Raw genomic sequence first — 27,345 nt, forward strand, 5'->3', positions numbered from 1 at the left:
ATATATATATGAACATGCCTTTGTTCTCAAAGTCTTTTTCTGATTACTCTCGTATATAAACTCTGCTTTAGTTTCTTTTTTTTCCCTTTTCTTTTGCCTTAGCCTGTCATTTGTATGAAAAACTTCGTTACATTCAAGAACCAAGAAGCATAATTAGCTTTCATGTCAGTAAGACCTTTTTCTCCATTCATGGCTGCCAGTAACAACTTTGCTTTTACCCATAACTTCAGTTCCCTTTTCTTTTGGTTCAGGGACATCAAAGGTAATAAAATGAAAGAGGTATTAAGTGCAGATATTAAAACCAGCGGAGGTATCAAGTGCATTTTCCATCCTAGAAGGGAGTGACATAGCAAGTGAGGAGAAGAAATCCGGAGCCAGGGGCGAATGTGAGGGGAAAGGGTGGGGGAAGAAGTCGCAGAGAAAAGAAGAGTGGGTGTGAGAGAGGAGAAAGCAGGAACAGGCAGAACTGGGGGGCTAAGGGGGATGTGAAATCTGAGGGGGGCTGGTTTTGGGGCGGAGGAGGGAGGTCAACAGACCACATTTTCCCCAGGCGTGGGCTCAAGCTTGCGGAGCGACGAACGGATGAAAGCACCTCAGCTGGGATTTGCTGAGGGGACGCACGCCGTCATGTGTTTAGTCATCCATTATCTGCTTCTATTTTTCGCAGGTTCCGGACGATGACTGACGCGGGTTTGTGTGGGAGCCCTCCCCGCCCCTGTCCCGCCCGAGCGATAAGCATCCCGCGCGTCTAGCCCGCCGCCCCCCGCCGCGGCTCTGAGGGGAGGCGCGCTTCCGCTCGCGGACCTGACAGAAGTCCCGGCTTCCCGCGGGCGCTGAGCGCGCGCGGCGCTGCTGTGTGGCCGCCGCGGGGACGCCCGCCGCGCCCCGGGCCATGAAGTAGCGGCTGCCGGCGGCGCCGCGGCCCGGTCCTCCCGGCGCTCCTCCCGCCAGCCCGGCGCCGCGCCGCCCGGTCCTCCCGGCCGGGCCGGAGCGCCGAGGACATGGCTGGCTTTCGGAGCCTGCTAGTTCTCCTCCTCGTGTTGCCCAGCGGCTGTGTGGGCTTCCGAAGCCCACTTTCTGTATTTAAGAGGTGGGTGTTTGTTTGTTTTTGATTTTTATTTATCTATTTCTAAACAGGCGACATGTGGTTTGGATGGTTTCTCTGCATGCTGTTGGGAAAAAAACAAAAAACGGAAGAGTGTTGGAGAAATATATGTGGTAGATTCACTTGGCCGCAATCCCTGGGAATTTTAACACAGTTAAACTTCTTGTAAAAGTTCCCCCTTACAGGGGAAAAAAAAAAGCCCCCCCTGTCCTATATAGCCAAGCTGTCCTGGCTTTCAAAACTCCCAATTAGAAGTTGTGATTTCCAATACTCATCACTCCCTCTTGGGGAGATAATTTGAGAAAGTACAATATCGTCATTTAGGCTGGAATGCCTTCTCGTTTGTAACAGCCTGAAGAGTAATATATAAAGGTAGGTAACTGGTGGGGCGAAGCAGATCACAGACTGTTAAGAACTCACAGGAAAGCATTGAGCTGTATACACTCTTCATAATTACCATGTTAAATATTTATGCACTTGTACATTTGTAATTCACATCACAGGCTTCCCCCCGCCCCCATCCTTAAACTCTGCCTTCTAGCAATGTTATTGTTGGTTTTTTTGTTTCTGACTAGTAATAATGGACACTCATAAAGGAGTCCCAAAAATTTTTACTGGCTTGTAGTAATGTTTCTGCCATGAGAGTATTGACAGGCCTATGATAATTCTAATTGATTAATACTGTACTTTCATTTACAGAAACACATATTTCGACAGGTTTGTATTGAATCAAGCTTTGAACGTAGCCTGCTTGGTTGCTTTGATTATGTTTTGCTCACAAGTTGGGTGCATGTTGCTCTTGGACTATATGATGCAATTCTGAGAATGTTATAGAACATTATGTGGTAATTACATCTTTTCATTGTGTCTAAGTCAGCAATATTTAGTCTTAAAGTCATAGGATTCTTTTTTTGTTCTCTTCCCATGTCCAGTTAAAATCCCATTATGTTCAAGGATATAGAAATTGTCTTCTTTTTTTTAAGGTTTAAGGAAACTACCAGATCATTTTCCAATGAATGTCTTGGTACCACCAGACCAGTAATTCCTATTGATTCATCAGATTTTGCATTGGATATTCGCATGCCTGGGGTCACACCCAAACAGGTGAGAGGAATTCTGTATTTCATTATTTGTGTGTTCTATATACAGTCTGTAATTAAAACAAAGAAACTGCACTTAGAGCAGGAGTAACTTCTTTGAAAAGTAGGCATTTTCTTTCAAGACTCAAATAGGGCTAGAATAATTAAGTATTGTAAAGAGGGCTAAATTTTTTAAGGTATATCTTTCAGTTAAATTTCTTTTTAAAAATTTTACCCATATTATTTGTGTTTTGAAATAGAACCTTGAAAATTTAAGTTTTGAAATTCTCAGTGGAATAATAGCCTTGGTAATAGAGCATGTAAGTATGTATTAAAACATGAAAAATTATTCTAATAAAGGGAAATGATATTGAGCAGCTGCATCTAAAGAGATTAAGTTGTTTGAATACCCCTCTATAGCTGCCACAAGTTGAGAAATGAAAGCATGTGTTTACTGCCAAGAATTTGGAAAATACATATTCCACACTTTTAAAAGTTTAAAAAAAAAGCTGTTCATACAGGTGGTTGATTGTGAATTTTCTTTAACGTGATCTGCTTGTCATAAAAAAGATACTTGATGAAGTAGTAGCAAAACTACCATGGTGACTTACAGAGCATTTTGAGTAGAACTGGATTGTGACCATGGCTTTCCCTGTTTTGGGTATACAGAGGGTGCTCAAACCCACTGCTGTGATGTGTGCAAAGTGTTTCAGTAGGCATGAAACGGCCAGAATTAATTACGCTTTTCATCCAGACAGCGCCGGGATTTATGTGTGTCATTAAAAGGTAGTCTTCGTTTGTAAAGGGCTGCAGAGAAAGGGGAAGACCTGGGTGTTGTAGAGCTGCCGTGGCTGATGACTCATTGCTGCAGATGACATTGTGTTTTTTTTATTTTCTTTCTATTTTAAAGTACAGAGAAAATAAAAGTATTCTACAGTTTGGGGAGAATTCTTTTGAAATTGATGTTTGGAAGCTCTAAAAAAATACAGGAGGTCTTTTTTGGAGGACTGAGGATTAACGTTCATTTATTTGAATACCTGTGTATGGTTTAAGTATCGGTAAATAACTGCTGTTGTCAAATTGGCCCTCACCCTTCACCCCTGCCCATCCACAAATAACCAGGCAGGTGACTTTTCTGTATGTTTAGTTATTAGCATCCTGGCCTTTAATTTGATATGGTCTTTATTTAGTACTTAATAAAAAGAGATATCATGAGATTAGGAATAGGAGAGAACAGTGATAGTTACTCACTTATGAAGTGTGCTTCTTCATGTCTGTTCTCACTTTCAAAAGTGATTTTCCCCCTATATTTGCTTAAAATGACTCTATAATATTTTTTTAAAATACTCACTAATTAGTCTTTAAGCACTCTTTTCCTACAAGAATATCATTATTTTCTCAAATAATCATTTGTTGTAGTTTGTTATTATTCTGTTTTTTTTCTTCTCATTATTTTACAGTAAAAACATTTAAATTATTTAGCAGTAATAAAAATAGGTAACCTGTTTGGGGTGAACATTCTCAGAAAGAGTTCCTAGAGGAATTGATTATAAAAGAATGAAAAGGAACTGGATTTGCATAAGATAAAATGTGTTATCTCAGTTTTTATAATCTTATAATTATCAAAGTAACTGGAAAAAAGAACATATATTAATAAGTAGAGTACAGCTTGTTATTTTGCACTGTCTGCATTCAGCTTTGCTGTCTGTGTGCATTGAACATTTGCTGGTTGCCTTTCTAGCGTACCATCCCTCATTGCTCCTTCTCTGAAACCATATCCTACCTACCCAGGATCCAGAGATGGAGCACCTGGACTAGGATTAGCAGATCATTGCATTCCATTTCCCCTTCCACAGTGACTGATTCAGAAGAAGGTGTGGGACCTAGACCAATCCAGTGAAATCTCAGGACTTTGGCTGGGAATGCATTTTTTTTGTTGCGTGTGAGCAAAAGGCATCTATCTAGTCCTAAGGTCTGCTGAGTTCTTGAGAGGAGCCAGGTCTAGAGTAAAACTAATACCATAGATGGCAATGCAGGTTCTCGGTGACATTGCTATTTACGGAGTTATTCCTTGTGTTAGCCTTTTTCCTTTCAACCAGACTGAGTTGGATTTTCTGTGACTTGTAACTGAAACCGCCTAGCTGGGCAACTGATTTGATTGTTTTGTTTGGTCAGCTCAGAACTGGTTGTTGACTATTTTCTTCTACTTTTTCTGCCACTCTCTGTTGACCACATGCTGCTAGTATTTACTGACTTGATCTGGCTGACATATATATAGGTCATATGACTCATACACCTTCATGTGTGCGTGCATGTTAAGTCGTTTTAGTCATATCTGACTCTTTGTGACCATATGAACTGTAGCCCTCCAGGCTTCTCTGTTCATGGCATTCTCCATGCAAGAACACTGGAGTGGGTTGCCATTTCCTTCTCATGGGATCTTCCTGACCCAGGGATCAAGCCCTTATCTCTTATGTCTCCTGCATTAGCAGGCAGGTTTTTTACCACTAGTGCCAGAAACGATAATTATACCCCTATTGAGTGTACATACCCAAGGTGAGATGGAAACAGAAACACTTTCCTCCTCAACTTTGTGTTCTTAATGGGGAAGATCTAGAACTGTGATGAGTACTTTTCATGAAGGAAGTATTCTTTTCTTAAAATGCAAACGAAACTTAAGTTTAATACAGATTCTTAAGAGGAAAGAGATAAGAAGGCAAAGAAAGAAAAAAAAGAAAAACTACCAGAGGATGGAAATAAACTGTGAAAGGGAATAAGAACAGTTGGCCAAAATACATGGAGAAAATGATAAAGGACAAAAATAAAAGGAGAAAGAAATCAAGAATAACCATAATATGAAGACTAGAACATTAAAAGAATCATATAAGAAAAGGAGGAGTAAGGAAAACATGGAAACAAAGAAGGGCCTTGAGAAGTTAAACTGCAATTTGTTTTTGATGGCAGAAGATCAAGAAGAGCAACAAAGGTTAAGGAAAGAAGGAACTGGGAACCTAGAACTTGAGTTGGTAATTAGGCAGACCAGGTTGGTTAAAGAGATGTATTCACCCAACAGACTTTTTTTTAAAATAAAGTAAATCTTAAGTTTTGGCAATAACAAATGATTCATCAATTAATCTGATTTAAGTGTTCTCCTTGGGAAACTTCAGATCGTTAGGCAGGCTTGGGTAGAGAAACAAGCAGATATTGAGTAGAGATGGAAAGAACCTTAGCTATGATACAGGTAGTACATCTAACTAATTCTGTTGATACAACACAAATCTAGATTGGTGTCTTACTAAAGAACATCCAGTCATGTCAGACCTCTGAGATGCAGTCCATTCAACCATTCCATAGACTTCAGAGCAGCCTTAAAAGGCTTAAAAATTTCTTAAAAGGCTTAAAAAAAGCTTAAAAGTAGCTCCCATATAAACCAACTTCAGAGAATCTAAGTAAGTCAGTTTTTATTTATTTCTATGTCAATTTTATATTCAGAGTGAGCTATTTCTTTTTTATGACTTAAAATTAAAAAAATAATTTCCTTCTTCTTTAATAAATTTCTTGTTAATCGATGTTTTTCAGGCTTTGGGAAGATTAGGGAGATGAGCAACCAGCTTTTAAGTAGCCTCAGTTCAGTTCAGTTCAGTCGCTCAGTTGTGTCCGACTCCTTGCAACCCCATGAACCGCAGCATGCCAGGCCTCCCTGTCCATCACCAACTGCCGGAGTCCACACAAACCCAGGTCCATTGAGTCGGTGATGCCATCCAACCATCTCATCCTCTGTTGTCTCCTTCTCCTCCTGCCCTCAATCTTTCCCAGCATCAGGGTCTTTTCAAATGAGTCAGCTCTTCACATCAGGTGGCCAGAGTATTGGAGTTGCAGCTTCAACATCAGTCCTTCAAATGAATACCCAGGACTGATTTCCTTTAGGATGGACTGGCTAAGTAGCCTAGAACAAAGTAAAGTGGGGCTTCCCTGATAGCTCAGATGGTAAAGAATCTGCCTGCAATGCAGGAGATCCTGGTTCGATTCCTGGATTGGGACGATCCCCTGGAGAAGAGAATGGCTACCCCTTCCAGTATTTTTGCCTAGACAATTCTATGGACAGAGGAGCCTGGAGGGCTACAGTTCGTGGTGTCGCAAAGAGTCGGACACAATTGAGCAACTAACACTTTCAAGTAGAATCTGGTGTCTGATGTCACTGACTTCAAATCCAGAGCCTTGAAGTGGCGATATTTTGAGACTCTTTCTTTTAGCACATTTTCTTCATTTGATTTTCTTTCTACCCAGGGACCCTGTGGGTTTTTGCTTGTACCAACTCTCATATCAACAAACAAAACAGTTTGATAAACTGCCAGCTCATGCATGATCACTGTAAGGTGCTATCATCAATTTGATGTGTTAACTCTCCCATGGAGGTTTGATTAGAAATAAATAAAGCCTAATTACAGTGATTTTACATAAAGTATATTGTCTCAGTCTAAGCCAAATCTAGTTGGCTAGAATGTAGGCTTTGGAACCAGGCTGACAACATTTTTGTTACAGCTCTTGTAGTGTCAGTTCAGGAATTTTCTTAACTAGCTGGTCCTGCCCCTTCTTCTATAGACAGAATAATAATAGTACCTACCTAGGATAATTCTGAAGACTGAGCAAAGTTGTACCAGTGGCATTGTGTAGTTGCCCTGTACATGCTAAGTTCTCCCAGAATATGAATTCGTTGTCATTTTGTGAAAGAACCTTAAGATGAGAAAGAAATTACTAGCCCTTATACTTTTAGTAATTATTTCATGGGGTAGATAAGACATCATAATAATAAGAAAGGTGGCCAGTGAAGGAAAATAGGAGGTTTGAACCTGGGTGAGACAAATCTGGGGAAAATAAGCAACGAAGTAAATCTTTTGGTGTGCTTATTCTTGAGTAATTTCCATTAAAAATGGCCCTTATGATCAGAGAATGAGCACTGAGAATGGATATGTTTTTCTCAAAACTCTTATATATCTTTTATGCCTAGAAAATAAGTTATCAAAAGCAGTTCATCAGTATGAAACTTTAGTTTTTCTGTTTATTTGAAGTCAGGCTGGATTTCTTCACTCTGCCGAGAACTTTGTACATTGACCTTACTAAAAAATTACTCTCATGTAAGTCCTTTCAGATCCTGTGTTTACATAACATTTTATTTAATTGTTGTTTGTGCCGCATGTCTTCCCTGGTGGCTCAGAGGTTAAAGCGTCTGCCTCCAATGTGGGAGACCTGGGTTCGATCCCTGGGTCGGGAAGATCCCCTGGAGAAGGAAATGGCAACCCACTCTGGTATTCTTGCCTGGAGAATCCCCTGGACGGAGGAGCCTGGTGGGCTACAGTCCATGGGGTCACAAAGAGTCGGACACGGGACACGACTGAGCGGCTTCACTTTCACTTTCACTTTCTTTCACTTGTGCCGCATAGGTTCTCTGCAGTCTTGGTTTAAGGATTCACAAATGTAAATTAGTTTGTAAAAAAAATATAATTTTACAAAAATTAAATATTTTCTCTTGAACCTAATAACTCTAAATCATGTAATAATTGAATTTCTTTCTATCAGGATGTGTTAGGCTGTTATTTTCTTCCCTTATTTTGAGAGTGATTTGAGGACCATGGAGGAAAACACTTTTACCTTTCTGAACCGCTTGCAAATTCTGGTCTCATTCTGGTTATCTTTTGAAGAGTCACAGATCATGCTTGAAAAGCAGAAGATGGTCTTCTTCTGTGCTCCTGAGCACAAATATCTATCACCAGGAATGAAAGAAAACCGAACAGTTCTGAGTTTAAAAATCAGACACCCTAGAGCAACAAGTTGAAAAACTTGAAATTAGAGCCTTAAATTTTCACTTGTTTCAAGATAATGGTGAAAGAATGTAGTCATTCAAATGAAACTGGAATGAACAAAATACTTCCTACAAAATTTTCTCAAGAGCGTCTCAAAATGCTTCTCTTTGCTTTTTTTCTCCCCGATGAACAACCATTAGAAAATGTTTACAAATATATTTTAACTTTTTTATTTTCTAATGGAAGAAGGCAAAAATTTCCCTTGCTGCCACAAGGCATGTGCAATCATGTGATAGGCACCTAGCTCTCATAGGCTTTTCTTACTGCACTAGTTTAGGAAATCAGTTTTAAAATATCAAGCTGTTACCATGACATCACTTATAAACAGCATTTCCTAAGGATATGTGTTTATCCAAGAGGTAATACCTAATACAAGGTAAATGCAGAATTGTGGTGCTTTCATTTTCTTATGTTCAGAATGCTGATTAAACTTTTTCATGTAAAGTCATCTAGTTGTACAGAAGTTTGGCTTATGACTGATTTGGGGATGTATTATAATAGGTTAAATCTAGGTATTTTAAATTCAGTCATTATAGGGGAAAAGTTTCCCGAGCCAGTGCTTAAAATTCAGGACAAGGTAGGAAAGGAGCCCAGAAAAATAAAGCTTTACTGGAATAATTTTTAGTTCTTTGGGGTTTGTAATTTACTTGTCTCCTTTCTAGTTATTACTATGTAATAATATTTGCATTAAAAAAATAATAAAAACTCTTTATTTTCTTTTGAGCACAAAAATAAAAGGAAGGGAGACACTCCACCCTTCTGTGTCTCCATTTTCCCTCACAGGCCAGCTTGACTTTCAGATTAAGCCCTATTGCACAAAAGGAGAAAATTAACGTCAGCCTCTGGGCATCAGCCGTAGGTTATCTGTTCTCCTCATTGTAGAAAATGGATCCGAACTAATAAAAATAAATTTAAATAAATACATAAAAGAAAATGGATCCGAAGCAGCTGGGCAGCGCCCAGGGGCGATTCCCACCTGACTTGAGAGCTTGAACATGCAACCCCGCTGTGGATTTCCTGACCGCCTCTGAGTGTGTGGCAGTCACGTTCCTTTCTACCTACTGTAGTCCTCTGACCTGTCCGCCACTACACGGCATCCTCTTCTGATTCAGTCTATACGCTAGAACAGACATGGCTAATGAGATTTGACTGAGAGAAGCTGTCTGGACAATATTAAGAATTGTGAGGCCATGAGTGTGAAACACCTCCAGTAGCCAGTCCCGCACCAGGGCATTTCTGTTGCAGTGAAGAAAAGACCATGGGTGAAAACTAGTTCCATTAAGTCATTGTCTTAAAATGAACAGTATTCTTGGCTTTTAGTGTTTCTTTTTCCTCTGTTCTTTGTTATTTCTCTATGAAAATATAGAAGCATGGTGATCTTGCTATTGAAGAAGGGAAATCAAGAAATATCCAAATTTTGGACTAGTATGTGTTTTTTACTTAGAAAGACTTAGGCATTGTGTATAAAATGCCAAGATTTGGAAAAAGAGCAGCAAAAGAGACTAAAATGCTATGCCCTTCCCCTTCCCCAAACTGAGGAAGAAATATTACCACTTTCACCAATAAAGAAGCTAATGGCAAAGAAAATTTAGTGATTATTAGAAAGGAAGGTCACCAGGCCCTTGTTTTGTTTGCTTAGCTGTGTCACACTGTTTTTCTACTTTCTTTTTTGGAAGTTCAGGATTGGTATCATTTAGGGTGCTAATTGTCAAATTCTTAAGTTGTATTTATTTCTATAATTCACTCCTTGTTTTATTAGCAAGGCTCAATTATACAAATAAATAGAATACAAAAAGTGGCTCTTGTAAACAGCTAAAGTATCATGTAGTTCACTGCTAATTATGTAAGTTTAAAGTATGATGCTTCCTCCTTATTTTTACTAAAACCTATTTAATGTCCACTTAGGGAAGATTGAACTATTAATGAGATTTGCTACTGTGAAAATAATCTAAACATGTCACATATCTGAGTTCAGTCTTGTAAATATATACACATACACACATATATATATAGAGAAAGAGAGAGCGACCAGTTTTTTCCTTTTTTTATTAAAAATGAGAAACAGGAGACTTCTATTTTCAATTAATGTTTGATATTTTTGAAGTAAGAGGATACCTAAAGAGGATATTAGAAAAAATAGCTACAGTATAAGAGTCTCCCTTATAATCACCTATTTTCTCAATAACATTTAGAGTCCTTCTTGTTTTTTTTTTTTTTCTGGTTAATTTTTTAAAGGAGAAAACATTTATTCAGTGCTCATTATGTAACACTACTGTATTAGGCATTTTACAAGCATTGTCTCATTAATTCTCATAAAAACTTTGTGTCCAGGGTACAAATATTCCAATTCTTTTATATGAGAAATTGAAATTCAAGGAGATTAAATAAGCTGTCCATAGCCCAATAGCCAGTAAATTGAAGAACAAGGATTTAAATACAGATTTACTTGAATCTGAAATGCATGCTTATTTCATAATTCTCTGCTGCCAATCTGTTAATGGCCTATGTGTTTCTCAGAAAATGTTACTACTATGTATTTTTCTATGTACATTCATGTGTACACACACACACACATGTATTTTTTAATTACACATATGTTATAAAATAAAAGCTTTCTTTAGTTAAAAAAAATCAAAATATAAACTACAAGCTCCATCCTAAATTATTCAATAACTTTAAAACTTTTTTTCTCATGTCTGTCTAGAAAGAAATTGATGCTAATCTGAATTCTGGTAACATTCTGGTAAAATATTCCTGATAAAGGCTATTAAAAGACATATTGCAGTCAACCTAGTTCAGTTTAACACAGTTTTGAATTATCCCTGTCTAAATCTAAGCCAGAGATTAGAAAATTATTTCTTAAAATGTCAGATAGTAAATATGTTCAGCTTGCCAGTCAGCCATAAGGTCCCAGTTGTAAACTCTGTAGTTAGAAAGCAGCCACAGACAACATGTAAATTAATAGCTTGGCTGTGTTCCGATAAAAAAATTTTATTTACTGAAGCAGGCAGCTACCCATAAGCTCTTGTCCCTTGATCCCCGATCGAAACCACTACGTATGCCATTTAGGCTAATAAATGGATTTAACCTTCAACATCTCATGAACTGTGTCTTCTGGCTTACAGAACATAGAGAATAAAAATACCCATGTATGGTTAGCAGCACTGTGATCTTTGTCCCTTAGTTAGCTATTCAGTTTTTTAAGTAAATGGTCATAAACAGGAGTTGTCTTATTTGAAATACTGTATATCATACTTCTCCATCTCGGTAAGTGGCAATTCCTGTCTTACGGTTTCTCTAGACCAAATAGACTGGGGTCTTTCTTGCCTCCTCTTACTCACACCACTTAAATCATGTGCCAGAAAATCCTGTTGGCTCTGCCTTCCAAGTATGTCCAGAATCCAGCCTTTTGTGCCCACACCCACCTTTCCCACCCTGGCCCCTGCCCCAGCCTCCCATTCCTGGATCTTGAGGAGAGCTCTTCTAACTGACCTGCCTTGCGCTCTTATATCCTCAGAGCCCGTGCTCCTTCCTGCAGCCATGGGGATCCTATCAAAACAGAAATCAGACCACATTCAGTCAGTCAGTCAGTTCAGTCGCTCAGTGGTGTCCGACTCTTTGCGACCCTATGAATCGCAGCACGCCAGGCCTCCCTGTGCATCACCAACACCCGGAGTTTACTCAAACTCATGCCCATCGAGTCGGTGATGCCATCCAGCCATCTCATCCTCTGTCGTCCCCTTCTCCTCCTGCCCCCAATCCCTCCCAGCATCAGGGTCTTTTCCAGTGAGTCAACTCTTCGCATGAGGTGGCCAAAGTATTGGAGTTTCAGCTTCAGCATCAGTCCTTCCAATGAACACCCAGGACTGATCTCCTTTAGGATGGATTGGTTGGATCTCCTTGCAGTCCAAGGGACTCTCAAGAGTCTTCTCCAACACCACAATTGAGCATCAATTTTTCGGCACTCAGCTTTCTTCACAGTCCACCTTTCTTCACATCCAATACCCTTCTCCAAATACCCTTTTAAGAGCTTCCCATACCCCTCATATTTAAAAACAAGACTTTATTTTGTTGTTCAGTCGCTCAGTCATGTCCGACTCTTTGTGACCCCATGGACTGCAACACACCAGGCTTCCCTGTCCTTCGCCATCTCCCAGAGCTTGCTCAAACTCATGTCCATTGAGTTGGTGATGGCATCCAACCACCTTGTCCTGTTGCCCTCTTCTCTTGCCTTCAATCTTTCCCAGCATCAAGAAATCTTTTCCAATAAGTCGGCTCTTTGCAGCAGATGGCCAAAGTATTGGAGCTTCAGCTTTAGCATCAGTCCCTCCAATGAATATTTAGGGTTGATTTTCTTTAGGATGGACTGGTTTGATCTCCTTGCAGTCCAGGGGACTCTCAAGAGTCTTCTGCAACACCACAGTTCAAAAGCATCAGTTCTTTATGGCAACCTCCAAACTAAGATCATGGCATCTGGTCCCATCACTTCATGGGAAATAGATAGGAAAACAGTGGAAACTATGGCTGACTTTATTTTTCTGGGCTCCAAAATCACTGCAGATGGTGATTGCAGCCATGAAATTAAAAGACGCTTACTCCTTGGAAGGAAAGTTATGACCAACTTAGACAGCATATTAAAAAGCAGAGACATTATTTTGCCAACAAGGTTCATCTAGTCAAGGATATGGTTTTTCCAGTGGTCATGTATGGATGTGAGAGTTGAACTATAAAGAAAGCTGAGTGCTGAAGAATTGATGCTTTTGAACTCTTGAGAGTCCCCTGGACTGCAAAGAGATCCACCCAGTCCATCCTAAAGGAGATCAGTCCTGGGTGTTCATTGGAAGTACTGATGTTGAAGCTGAAACTCCAATACTTTGGCCACCTGATGCAAAGAGCTGACTCATTGAAAAAGACCATGATGCTGGGAATGATTGAGGGCAGGAGGAGAAGGGGATGACAGAGGATGAGATGGCTGGATAGTATCACCAACTCGATGGACATGAGTTTGAGTGAACTCCAGGAGTTGGTGATGGACAGGAAGGCCTCGCGTGCTGCGGTTCATGGGGTCGCAAAGAGTTGGACACAACTGAGCAACTGAACTGAACTGAAAGGGCTTCCCTGATAGTTCAGTTGGTAAAGAATCCACCTGCAATGCAGGAGACCCTGGTTCGATTGCTGGGTCAGGAAGATCCCCTGGAGAAGGGAAAGGTTACTCACTCCAGTATTCTGGCCTGGAGAATTTCATGGACTGGACTGTATAGTCCATGCGGTTGCAAAGAGTCAGACACAACTCAGTGACTTTCACTTTCCAAAGCTCTTTATTACTCCTGCAGTCTTTTTCCACTCCTTTGTCTCTTATCCCTTATTTCTGTTATAAATTATTTTGGGGATAAGACATATAACAGAAACAAGGGATGAAAGACTGGAGCTAGATCAGAACTCTAGCACTGCAGCTTGCAGCTTGCAAGACCTTAGGCGAGCTGCTTAACCTTTAATGAGCTTCAATTTCCTCATCTGTAAAATGGGGATAATAACAGTTCTCACCTGACAGGATTGTAGTTAAGTGAATTATGTGTAAAGCCTAATACCACTCAGGAAATTACTAGTTACTGTTATTTTTGCCCTAAATTACATTTACAGAAGATGAGTTAAGGCATGTTATCAAGTAATTACTTCAAGGCACCAAAGTACCTTAGAAGAGTTGAGATAAAGTATTACAGAGGATCAAGTTGAGCATGAAGAAGGGGATTGCAACAATGCTTTAGTCAGGACGATTAAAATTTTCTAAAGTATATTATATAAGCACATTGTGTGCTAAGTCGCTTCAGTTGTGCCTGACTCTTTGCGACCCTATGGATTGTACCTGCCAGGCTCCTCTGTTCATATGATTCTCCAGGCAAGAATACTGGAGAGGGTTGCCATGCCCTCCTCCAGGGGATCTTCCCGACCCAGGGATGGAGTCCTCGTCTCTTACATCTCCTGCATTTTCAGGCAGGTTCTTTACCACTGACACCACCTGGGAAGCCCAATACACGCAGGTTAGAGTCTGCATTTCTTGCTTTCTTCTTTAGGAAATCTTTGTGGAGCCAGTAGGATTTGGAGAATGTAGTTCATGAGTAGAGAGATTTGGAAACAAACATTTGGAATCCCTATAAAAAGCACCATCCTAGAAGTAGTGCTATAAACAGATGACATAATCAGAACCTCAACTTTTATAATTTTATCTTTAAAAGAATCTGGTAGGTACAGTTTACTAAGAAAAGAGTTACATACCTTTAGGCACCAAAACCATCACTGTCAAACATGTAAAACAAATATTCAAAATGAAGTTGATTAAAACACATTTATAAAGGAATGTTTGATATAGCAAATAGACTCCAAAGAGGAAATGTGTAAAGAAGTTGAATATTTTAGTCAATACAGTAGTTTAATGTATTTAACACATAGTAAATGTAATTTAACATATATGTATATTTATACAATGTTACATTGTAAAAAGAGAATATACATTTTTGAATGTATATAAAATATCCTAAAAATCACATAGCTAGACATTAAGAAACTTCAGCCTACTACAGTAGAGTTTTATAGCTCTTATCCTTTCTGATGATAACCAATAAAACTAGAAACAGACCATGGGGAGATGCTTTGGAAAACAGCTACTTAGAAATTAAGGACCATTATTCTATACAATCCATGAAAAAGGGAGAAAAATAAAACTGAAATTATAAATTATCTATAAAGTGTTGACAAGGCAAATACTTTAATAACAAAACCCATGAGACCAGCTAAAGCAGTATGCAGAGAAAAACTGATGGCCTTAAATTCTTTTATAATGAAAAAGTAGCTTGAGAGTAAGTTTAAATAGATAATTCAACTTTAAAAATGAAGAAAACAGCAGTTAAATCAGCGAAAAGAAAGATTAAAGATAGAAGTTGAAATTTATAACATAGGTCAAATAATAATATAAATGAAATAAGAAACCATTTACTTGAATATCTTTTAAAATGGATAAGCTCATGGCAAGCCTAACTAAAGACTAAAAACTGCAAAAGTTATATATTATTAGAAAGTATAAAGAAAACATTTTAGATATTATTATTTGTACTTCTGTTGGTATATTTTATAATCTTGAGGAAATGATGATTTTCTAGGAAATAACTAGCTATCCAAATTGACCTAAAAAGATATTTAAAAAACTGAACAGACCACTAACTATAGAAGACACTAGAAAGGTAAAAAAAAAAAAAAAAAAAAACAACATATATACACACATACACACAAACTTTTATAGGTAAGAATTATTTAACCAAGAATAGACTGAGAGTGAGTAAAAGCATGACAGAAAAAAGACTAATATGCCAAATATATAAAGGGGTCCCACCGACTACTGAAAGGCAAGCCACCCAAAAGCAATGAAGGATATTCATTTTAAATTACCAGAATGGAAAAGGCTTAAACTCTGTTAATCGTCATAAAAAACTAAGGAGGAAAAAATAAGATACCATATCTTTAACCCATTAACATGGCAAAATATATTAAAAAGAGCTACAATAGAGCTTATAAGGATGAAAAGACATGGGCAGGCTCATACATTGCTGGTGGAGAATGCACTGCCATAATCTTTTTAATAAAATTATCTGGAATTATCTTACGAAGTAGAAATATTTGTGTCCTTAAAACTGTGGGAGATCATTCTATAGAATATTATGCAATCAAGGGAAGTGTTAGTCACTCAGTCGTGTCTGACTCTTTGTGACCCCATGGACTATAAGCCCGCCAGACTCCTCTGTCCATGGGATTCTCCAGGTAAGAGTACTAGAGTGGGTAACCGTTCCCTTCTCCAGGGGATCTTCCAGACCCAGGGGTCAAACCCATGTCTCCCGCATTGTAGGCAGATTCTTTACTGTCTAGCCACCAGGGAAGCCCTTAGAATATTATGCATTAAGTGTAAAACTCAGGTGGGTCTGTTGTCTTGCCTTAGAAGAGCTGTCACCGTGCATGAAGTGAGAGAAGCAAGCTGCAGAGTCCTGTGCAGAGTGTGACCCTGTCTTCATAAAAACAGACAGCAAAATGTCTATATATATGGGTCTGTTTGGATATACATTTTTGTACAAGCATGGAGGAAGTTGGGAAAAGGCACTTTAAGCTTGTAAACTCTGGTTCCTTTGGAGAGGCAGTGGAGGAATATGACAACAGATTTTTTAGTATATACCCAAGTTATCTTATCATTAAAAGAACGTCTATTTTATAGTTGCTAAAATTTAACAATGAAACAAACAATATCACCAAGAAAAAGAATGCCAACAAAAAGTATCATCTACTTTCTTTGTATAAACCCCTAATGTTCTAGAAATCTCTAGAGGGGTTTTCCACACAATGCCTCTAATTGATAAATTTTTAATTCCTATTTCTCTGCTTTGCAACAGTGCTATTAAGAGAGCCTGATTAATGAAAGAATTGAGGGAATTTGGTACACGTTTAGAAACAAATAGAGCCAGATTTGTAGGGGGTCATTCTTCTATTATAGTCAGTCTGAAGATATTTGCAGAAGGCAACCGTGCATCTCTTTCCACATTAGCAAGAAAAGTGTTGCTCTTTGCACTTATTAGCCCCCAGAAAAATCCTCTTTCTTTCACTTATTTTCAGATTTATGTAGTCTGAATTAATATTTCAAAGCCCTATTCAAGAGGAACATTTGGAGCCATTCCACATGAATGTTGTATTCTTTAAGCAGAAGTGCAGAACATACTCTTTCCAGGCACAGATTGCTTTTCACAGATAATGTATTCTACTTAATCGTGTATAAAGGGACAAATCTGATGTACACATTTAAGGCATGGCTCTGTCTTTGCATGCAAAAGTCACCCCATACAACAAACCTCAGAGCATTTTTGAAGAGGAAAGTATATAAAAACAGGGAGTACATTGCCTCTATACACCGCATCGTCCTCCCAACTCAGCTAAGCCAGTATTAAATGAAAACATTTACCATGGCAACATCGATTTACAAAGGGCAAATGATGTTTCTGCAAGATTAGAGTACTTCCTCTCATGGATCTCAGAGGTACACACAGTTAACACTTTAACACCCTTATTTAATAATTTTATGTAAGACTGAAAAAACTTCAATAGATTATTTTTAAATATTTTAATTTGGAAATAGAATCCAAAACAGAACAACAAACTCTTAACAAAAGCTGAAGTCAAATTCAATGCAGGCAGAAAGATACCACTACAATATTTTAATCTTCACTATTTATGGAAATAAAAGTTTTTCGTTTTGTGGTAAGCTGTACCAAATGGTTAAATCATTTGCTTCCAGCTGAATGATCCTTTTGCTATGGAGATGAAAATTCTGTTTACCTTACTGTTTCTCCAATTGATATTGTTAGTTGTAATATTTAGCTTCCCCATTTTGGGACATGTTAAAATATTACATTCATCTCCTTAATGTATTTTCATAAATGCTAAGGCATTATTATTAAAATATCTTCACAGATATTTTACTGTTGTGGTTTCATCTGCTTGTCTTGAGCTTTAAAGGCAGACACAGTAGATGCAAGAAAGAAGATAGATTGGTAGCCTGGGCAAATGCAAGAAAGAAGTGATTGTAGTGAGGTCAAACAACTTTAGAAGGTAACAAATAGTCTCTGTATTGTTTTTCTGCAGTCACAACCACTCCATAATACAAAATGGGGAAAATTGTGCTCAAGGGTGAGGAAATTAAGTTCCTGCCCTGAATAGTTCAGAGTTGAGAGTGAAAAATTTATCTTACTCAACATGAATTCTTTGACTCTGCTAGAGGTATATACTGTTCCATCTTCTACCTAGAGTTTAGTTAATCAGCCCAGTAAGCTTGGGTCTAGAAGCCCACGGCTGTTAGGCGTAAGGGGACTTTTAGTCCAATCAATGGTAGCAGGAGTCAGTTGAAATAAATAAGGTACTTCACACAGTTACTGCCCACAGTATTCTCTTTTCACTTCAGTTTGTGGTGACCTATAAACCTTCTACAATAGCCAAAGAAATTTGAAGTGCCACTGAAGCAAATAAAAGCCAAATCTAGCACTCTTTTAATGCTTCCAAGTCTGCTGCTATTGGAAGACTCCATGTCATTTATTTCCTCACTTCCCACAACATGTATTCCCCAAGATTAAAAAAAAAAACACGTCAGTTGTCCAGAAAAAGTTGACAAATATGTGAGTCCAAGATCGTTTTCTTGCATTTTTAAAATAAAATGTCTAAAACCTATGTATTATGGTTAAGAACTTTATAGAGAATAGAAATTTGCAAACCTGTGAATCACTATGATATGAAAGAGGACATTAATTAAACTGAATGATCTAGAGTCTTCATTGTGATAGTTCAAGAAATCATTGATTTAGAATGAGTTTTTTTTAAGTATATTTGAAGCTACTAGTGAAATCCAAGAGTATTATTGAAAATATATAAGTATTAGTAGAGTTAACTCAGGCATATATAAAATTTTATAGAAATTTTGCTCAAATATTGAAATGTAAACAAGATTGAAATGATTTTTTCAACTCTTCCTTTTCTAAATATCTGTCTGCCAGACCATTTTCTGAAATCATTTTTAAACATAAAAGTTTTATAAAATAATCTGACCAACATTTTATTATGTTTTATAAAATAATCATTGTAATACCCATGTACAGCAATCACTATAATGTACCTAACCTATTGTGTAATGCAAATGAATAAACTAGCCTTGTTAGCCAGCCATTATTTACAGTATTACTTTTGTGGGCCTGGGGGAGAAATCTGAATGCCATCTGAGTATTAATCACTAGAGGAACAAATCTCCATCTCATGACTCTTCACTGAAACATCATCTCCACCTCTATCATTCTTCAGAGATACTGTCCAGTTCCTTAAGAGGAAAGACTTACCTGTCTTGTTCATTATTCTGTTCCCTGAGCCTAAAAACAAGGCTGTATTCCAATAAAGATTTGATTAATATTTTTTAGAAAGGAGGGAAATTATCTCCATATCAAGAATATTTCCTGTTCTGCCCCAGTATTCCTAAGCATGTGCTTGGACACACACACAAGCATAACACCAGTGACTGTAGTATTTTTTTGTGTCTCCACATGGATCACGGCTTAGGAGTCCCCTGCTGCCGTACTTTCCATATGGAAGAAATAGTCTGAAGTTCAATGTTTTTATTTTAACTACTACCTAACTTTTTATTCCTTCATGGTATTTTCATCTCTATCAATTTATTTGAGATATAATTTGGTTAAAAATAAACGTTCACCAATTTTAAGTCCACAATTTGATGAATGCTGGCAAATAACATGCAGTTGTGTGACTGCCAGGACGACATGATAAAGGATGTTTGCATCGCCCCAAACATCCCCTCATGTCCCGTCATTCCCCCTCACATGCCTTTCCTCATCCTGGATACAGGATACCACATCCTGTATCCCCTGGCAACTACTGATGGTTCCGTCACTGGTTTAGCCTTTTCTGGATGTACGTATAGACGTGACACAACAGTGTGTAGTCTTTGGCGTCTGGCTCCTTTCACTTAGCATGCTGCTTTTGAGATTCATCCACGACGTGTTTATCAGTAGCTCATTTTTATTGCAAGTTGTAGCTGTGGGGAAATCTGGACTCTAATTCAGGCAAGACTGGCTCTAGACCTTGTGCTCTTAAACCATTCCATTATGTTATTACTGATTTTCATTCCATGCGATTTTCTTAATCATCTCTGGTCATGCTGTTCTCCTATTCAGAAATCTTCAATAACTCCTTATTCTGATCAAATACACTTCCTAGTCCGTTTTTTTTTTTAATTCTCTGCCCTGTGGTCCCCATCTAAATGACTTTTCCTCTTATTTCCTGGTTTTCTATTTTTCTGAGTTCCCTATTTTGTACCACACTCAGCCTGTTTATGATTCCCACCAATAGATGCCTTTGAATCCCCTGACGTTATTCTTTCTGCTTATTGTAATTTCTTTGCCCTGTATCTTCACCTGTTTTTTTTTTTTTTAATTTCCATTTTATTGTCTTTTCAGAGAAACCAATATTTCTTTCAGTCTTTAAGGACTTGGATCCTTACATGGGCTTTGGTGGGGGACGTGGGGCTGCACCCAGAGGTCTAAATTGGGGTGCAGGTGTTTGATCCTTCCGGGCTTCCCAAGAGCGACTCCTGACTACCTTGCTATGAATGGCACAATTCAGGCAGTAACGTAGTTTCACATACAGCTTGGGAAGCTCATGGGCGTCAAAAAACACTCGCTTCAGAAATGTCCCTGATGGCTGCGGCCTCTACGATGTTCCGAATGAGGAACTTCTTAATGGCCTTATCCTTGGGCACGTGTCGGCACAGTTGGTGCCGTGAATAGGCCGCACATGGCCGTGGCCCTTTTCGGCACGACCATTGTTCCTTCCTTTCTCGGTCATCTTGGAAGTGCAGAGGCGAGAAAGGCCTTCTTCACCTAGTAAAATCTTGCCTCATTAAAGTACAGAATCTGGGTCCCTTTCCCCCTGAATCTGACTGATCTCCTCAGAGAGATCTGACCTAGTGCTACAATAATTTATACTCTTCTTATAAACCGATTGTATTGTCACTTGCCATGATTCATTCTCATGTTTTAAATCTGTCCTGCTAAAAGGAAGCCTCTCTGAAACTAATGACTGCATCTTATTCAATCTTGGTGCATATTTTTGTCAGTTAATGCTCATGCTGAGCAAACAAATATAATCTACATTGAGAAGCCAGCTCATACCTCTCCTACAGACAAGATATTATTTTCACAGCGTTTTATATCATGTCTTGCACATGAAAGGTACCCAGAGAATATTTGTTGATTAATACATCGTCCTTGAATCTGTGCCTAGCTATTTTCTTCTGCTCTTGGGGACATGTAGGAGAGCAAGTAGGGTGATGACCCCTCTAATATACTAAAGGCTGTCTGTCTAGCTAAGGCTATACCCCCAATTCCTTGCAGAGTGCCTAATAAATATTTATGAAGAATGGGTTGTGTTCTTCGGTCAAGGCACAGAGCACATTGGCAGGTACAGATTGATTCGGTAGTTAAATATCTCATCTCCTTGCTTAACATGGTTGGAACCACATTAGGCTGTTTTACCTCCTTAATGGTCTATATTCTAAGTGTCTGCAGTTCTTTTCGTTTCTTCTTTTGCGATGTCTTCCAGATTTCTGCCTTCTGTCCTGAGCCAGTGACACTGGCTTTCTTTGTCCCCTGTCCTCCATTCCCGGGTCTTCGCTGTGTCCTTGCCGTTCTCGCTCTCCCCTCCCTGTTTGCCCTGGGTAGCGCCTTCGCAGCTTTCAGACCGCAGCCTGAGCATCGTCCTCTTGGAGAACCTTTCCTCGCCACCCCCCGTCTCCCCTCCCCACTCCTGCTCTCAGAGAGCTGTCGCAGCTCCACAGCTCCCCCTGCCTCTGTGGCAGAATATCCTTCACAACTGCGGTTTTACCTTTGCCCATGTCACTATTCCATTCATACCTTTCTTTCCTCATCAGACTGCAGGCTGTGTGAGAGGAGGAAACACATCTGTCTTTGCTCACCGTTGTGTCCTCCAGGTCTCGTCCAGGTCACTAACAGGAGCCTCAGCATGCATCTGTGCGATAGATAGACTGTGAACGTGTGGCGGGATCAATGAGTGGATTTCCACTGCCACTCCCCCGTTAACGGTTGTTTTTTAGTCCCTAAGTCATGTCTGCCTCTTCTGTGACCGCATGGACTGTAGCCCGCCAGGCTCCTCTTTCCATGGAATTTCCAAGGCAGTGGTACTGGTTTGGTTTGCCATTTTCTGCCCTGGGGGATTTTCCCAACCCAGGGACCAAACCTGTGTCCTGCATTGCAGATGGATTCTTTCACTAGTGAGCTACCAGGGAAGCCCCTTCCTGTTACAGACGTAACCTGATTTGATAGCAGCCATCTCCTGGTTTGGTTCCAGACTCCGCTGCCCTCCCTCTCCCACTGTATCCTCACTGCTCATCCTCAATTCCATCAAAGTGTTCTTCCTAAAAGACTACACTCGTGGTTTTATGCCCCACATCTCAACTCATTCACCTTGATCAGCATCACATCTGAACAGATCAAATCTAAATTCCCACCACCCAAGCTCTTTTATTATCTGGCTTAATTCAGATTTACCCAACTTCCTTTTTCAGAATTCCCTAAAATGTCACCTTTGTGCCTGTTTGTCCATTTACCAGCTTATTTCTGCTTCCACCACGCTGACTCCCTTCTCTGGGTTTTGTTCAAACACAGTTTTTCAGCGCAGGTCTTCTTCTTACCTTTGTTTATCTGACATCTTCCCCTTTGAGAGACTCTGCTTCTCTGCTCAGGGCCTCTCAGATGCTAAGAGAAGACTTGGTCACTTCGTTTTGTTTCAGAGCTTCCATTTGATCATTTTTTAACATGTTAAGAAATGCTGAAGCATTTGCATTGTATACCACAAGCTCCCCTGGCCTCTTTCAGCGTCCCTTCCACTCCAGCCTCCTCCGAGTGACTGACCTTTATGGGTGCCGTCCATCGGCTCCCCGGCTCTCTGACTTCTAGCAGGCTTCGGTCAGTGGAGGGAACTGGCAAAAGACGGGAAAGCAATAGGATGACATCAGAGCATTTATTTTCTTGGTTCCTTTTCTTTATTTGAGATTTATTTTTATTTATTTGTTTGGCTGTGCCTGGTCTTAGTGGTGGCCTGTAGGACCTAGTTCCCTGACCAAGGATGGAACTGAGACCCCTGCTTTGAGAGCGTGGAGTCTTGGCCGCTGGACTGCTGGGAACGTCCCCGGTTCCTTCTCTGTTGAGCAACAGGTTGGCAGTGACTAGAGCTCTCTCCTTGTGTCATAGCCGTGTCGTCTCCTATGGTAACAGTTCCTGGGTTTGGAAGCTCTCCTTCTTCTTGACTCACACATCTTTGAGTGGTAACAGCTTGGTGCTCTGTGAATCCCTAGGGCGTTTCAAGCTGCCTTACATACTTCTCTTCACCCAGCCGGCGGCTGTGTCCTTGGTTCTTTGGCTACATGCTCCTCAGTTGCCCTCTTTATTTGTACCTTCTGTTTCCTAAGGGACTCTTGACTGATACATCTTAAACCAGAAGATTTAAGATTAAAACACAGAAAACTAATGCTCCCGTTGTAGAAATCATGCCGTGCCGCCTGCCCCATACAGTGCCATTCACGAGAAAGTGACAAGGTATGTAAGATACGTTACCTCTGTGCATCACAAGTGGTGAAATCTGCACGCGAGTTAAAAGGTTTAAGATAAGCGTCCCCTTGTTTTCTGGTCTGCATCTCCCACTTTCTGCTTAGTCTTGTTAGGAGAGAAGAACCTCTGAGTCTTGGGCCCAGCCAAGGGGGCCTTCTCTCCTGCACCCTGACAGGTCCCATGTGGGACCAGATCACCCTTTCTTTGAACTCTTTGTTACTCATCTGGCCCTTAACCCAAAGCGCAGTTCAGTTCAGTGGCTCAGTCGTGTCCCACTCTTTGCGACCCCGTGGACCGCAGCACGCCAGACCTCCCTGTCCCTCACCATCTCCCGGAGCTTGCGCAGCACCTTCCCTGTTTCCCAGTGCTGCGCTTTGTTCCCCTCATTAGCTTCTAAGAAAAGAGCTTTTCCTTTCAAATTTTATGTCCTAGGAGCAGAATATAGACAGAATCAGTTTGCTGGCTGTTACATTAATTGGTTGGTAGGTTGGTATCAAAGATTCTTGGGGACAAACTGTATCTTCTAGTTTTAAGCATTTTAATAGAAAATTTCTAATATATACAAAATTGAAGAGCTTGTATAATGTACCCCCATGTACCCATCAGTGATTATCAACACATGGTCATTCTTGTTTTATCCATGTTCCTCTACTTGATTCCTCCCCAGCACACACACACACACAGACACACACACACACACACTGAATTATTTTCAGGTATCTGCTAAACATCATTTCATTTCATAGTACTTTGTTATGTATTTTCAAAAGGTGAATACTTTATTTTTAAATGTAATCACAATCACCATTATTACCATTATATCATCAAGTATCTAGTCAGCATCAAATTTCTCTGATGGTTTATATTTTTAAATGTAGGTTTGTTTGCCTCAGAATTCAAATGTGGTCCATATGGTAAATCTTACTGCTCTGTCTCTTTTAGGAATCTTGAGATTCCATTTGTCTCCTTTTTTCCTTTAGAGTACTTGTCCTAAAGGGTTTCCTGCATTCTAGGATTTGCTGCCTGCTTCACTAAAGTATCATTTAACATGTCCCTCTGACCTTTGTTTGCTTATATTGATACATCTGAAGGCTTGAGCAGATGGAGGTTAGGGTTTTGGCAAGAATATTTCATAGGTGATGTTATATAGTACCAACAGGAAGCATATAATGTCTGATTGTCTCTTCTTACAATGTTATTATTATTAAGTTAGGAATTGTGAGATTGATTAATCCACTGTAAAGTTGCCTATCAACTTTTCATCTATGGTTTTAGCAGCTGTGGATGTTTATCATTGCCTAGGTTCATTAGAAGTCACATATCATGAGTATTCTAATTCTGTCATTCCTCTTGAGTTTGTCATTGGAAATATTTCTATAGAACGTTTCCCCCATAAACTGTTTGATCACTCTTGAATTCAGTTTATGTTGTTTGTAGTTTATATTCTATAAACTGCTGGATACAAAAGGTTAAGTTTTCCTTTAACCTCAACTAAGGGCCACTGACTATATAAACCTAATTATACACTGATGATAATTTAGGATTAGTTAGTTTTATTGTACTTATCATGCTGTACATTTATATGAGTGTGTGTATCTGAGAAAACAAAGCTGAATTTCATTGTAAAACATTGAATCTACTTTTTCATTTGTGTTAGGAAGTTTCCATACTGACTTAAAGAAGGATGCACTGAAGTGCTATGTTTATGTTTATAATGTAAAATGAACTAATGACAAGTAAAAACATATTTGGAAAATGGACATTTGCAGTTTCTACAGCTGTTTGGTTCATTATAATAATAAGTCCATTAACTTTATGACAGGGGTTCACCCCAGGGATTTTCAGTGCAAAGAAAAGTCAACCTTTGTAGCATTATTCCTTGTCTTGAATTATTAATGTTGTCTTTCGATGGAAGTTGGAAAATTACAGTGGTTAAATTGGGTTCAAAAAAGCATAAATAAAATTCTTGAAGGGAAAAAATGAGTCAATGCTCTGGAGCTATTTTAGAACTAGGTCCTTTATGAAAGGTTATTAGTGATGTAGCATGGCAGACTTCAGCAGACTAATTCAGCCAGCATTCGCTGCAGATCTAGTGCTAACACCAGGTGGTCTCTGGGAATACAAGCAAGGATAAGTCAGGGTTTCAGCTCTAAAACACAGTCCAGCAGCAGGAGACAGACTAGCAAACAAGGAGCCTCATTGTGATGGCCTCATGTTGAAATAGATGTTTATGAAGTCAAAAGGAAAAGCAGAGACCATTCCAAAGAATATTTTTATATTTGATTATATAGTTCCTCTTAGAAGTTCAAGGCAAAGGATACAAATCTGTTGTAATGTTTTCTTTATGAGTTGGAAGTCTAAGGAAAATGAATTAGTCACGGAATTGTTATAAGGGAGGTGGAGAGAAGCAGAATGGCTTGATCGTTATATTTAAATATATGACTTCATCCATAAACATAAGTACCCTCTGCCGGTTATACCTGTTATTTTGAAGAAAGGAGTTCAGTTTTCAGAAGGCACAGTTGCCTTTATTTAATATAGAGTTGAACTGGCTTTCCATGTCTCATTTCCCTTGAGATCATCAGGCTTGACAAACTGGGAATTTGTATTTTATCCATCCGTGATCCCTATATCTAAATGCCTTGTTGCATCTAGTTAAGAGATGCAACAGAAAATGTGTAATTGAAAATACAGTTTTTGACTTAATTGTTTTATTAGACAGGAAGACAGAGTTCCGAATATTTGGAATCATTGCAGATGAATATGTTGAAATGGACCTAGTCACCTAAAGATTATCTACTTCTAGTTAAATTTAGAATTATGAAGGTTTTGTTTCTGCTTTCAGAAATGTGTTTCTCAAGACATATTGGGTGCCTACGCCACATATATATCTTCTCCCTTTCTTGCTAACAGAACCCTAGTTTTGTTCCAGCATTGGCCTCCCCTGGCCCAGAAAATGAATCTTGATTAGGCTTCCCTTGCAAATGATTGGTGTAGAGAAGGGCATGTGAAACAGTTCTGGCCATTTAGGTGTGAAGTGAATTCTACTGGAGGTGAAGTGCTTTGGGGAAAGTTTTGCTTTTGAAAAGGACCTTAAGGAAGAGACTCTTCCTCTGCTAGCCTTTGGGAATTGCTTCGTGAGACTATGATACTGGAAGCTACTGTAACCGTCTTGTGACCATGAGGAAAGAATTCTACAGATAGAAAGCAATATATTGAATATGGCAAGGCTGGAAGATGGAAAGAACCTAGCTCCTTGATGATATTGTTGAGCTGCTGCATGAAATTACCATTCTTACATCTATGCTACTTCTGGACTTATTACGTGAAAGCCTACATCTCTGTTAGCTTAAGCCATTGGCTTTCTGTCATTTGCAGATTTATTCTTAGTGATAATTAGCATTTGATTAGACCTCCTACATATGACTGAGGTGGCATATATTTGATTTACTGTGGCCTTTATGATATTACTGGTGACTGTATGCTCAGTCCACTCTAAGGGAAAAAGGATTTTCTCCTATGTGTTGCTGTATTGCTTTCCTAAAAATCTTTGCACCAATTTTAAGTGCCACTACCAATTAAAAAAAAAAAAAAAACTAATCATCTTTCAGGCCAAAAATTCTGCTAAGAGGTGCCATGAGTACCTAAAAATATTTGAGCTTTGTAAGGTGATTTGCATATTTTACATCTTTTCTTCTTCAAGAAACCGATCAGTCAGTCTTAGGCTTTGCTGATACCAGTTATCAATACATAACAAAAAATAAAAACACAACTAATACATTAACTTATAAATTATTACTTGCTTATGTGTGAAGCAGTCTGAATTTGTACCCTAGTCTTCAAGTATGCAAAGAAAATAGGACTTTAATTTTTAAAGTTGATCTTGCCTTCTTCAGCCCCTACCCTCTGGGTAGCAAGGGAAGAAAGCCTTAATAATATCAACTGAAGGTACCCCACTCTCTTTGGGATCAAGACAATCTGCTCAACTTTTGATTAGGGTGTTTTCCCCCTCCCTTTTTTATTTGTGAGGATAATATCTGAGTGTACAGGAAAGGGGTGATCTTATATGAATGGCATTGGACAGTGAGAGA

The 27,345-nt window shown here is 39.1% G+C and overlaps 1 protein-coding gene and 1 pseudogene across 12 annotated transcripts in view; one reads left to right on the forward strand and one right to left on the reverse strand.

Moving 5' to 3' along the window:
- Nucleotides 1–934: 934 nt before the first annotated feature.
- The window catches only part of PAM (peptidylglycine alpha-amidating monooxygenase), a 165,597-nt gene continuing 139,186 nt past the window's right edge, over nucleotides 935–27,345 (forward strand). For all 12 annotated transcript variants that reach the window (XM_061152083.1, XM_061152084.1, XM_061152085.1 and 9 more), the window contains exons 1-2: nucleotides 935–1,090; nucleotides 2,089–2,209. In XM_061152083.1, coding sequence (XP_061008066.1) covers nucleotides 1,002–1,090; nucleotides 2,089–2,209 — 210 coding nt within the window. In that variant the 5' untranslated portion in view covers nucleotides 935–1,001. The remainder of the gene's footprint in view (nucleotides 1,091–2,088; nucleotides 2,210–27,345) is intronic.
- LOC133061506 (small ribosomal subunit protein eS26-like) lies at nucleotides 20,127–20,801 on the reverse strand (annotated as a pseudogene).

The sequence above is a fragment of the Dama dama genome, chromosome 9 (assembly GCF_033118175.1).
Source record: "Dama dama isolate Ldn47 chromosome 9, ASM3311817v1, whole genome shotgun sequence".
In the NCBI taxonomy this organism is placed as follows: domain Eukaryota; kingdom Metazoa; phylum Chordata; class Mammalia; order Artiodactyla; family Cervidae; genus Dama; species Dama dama.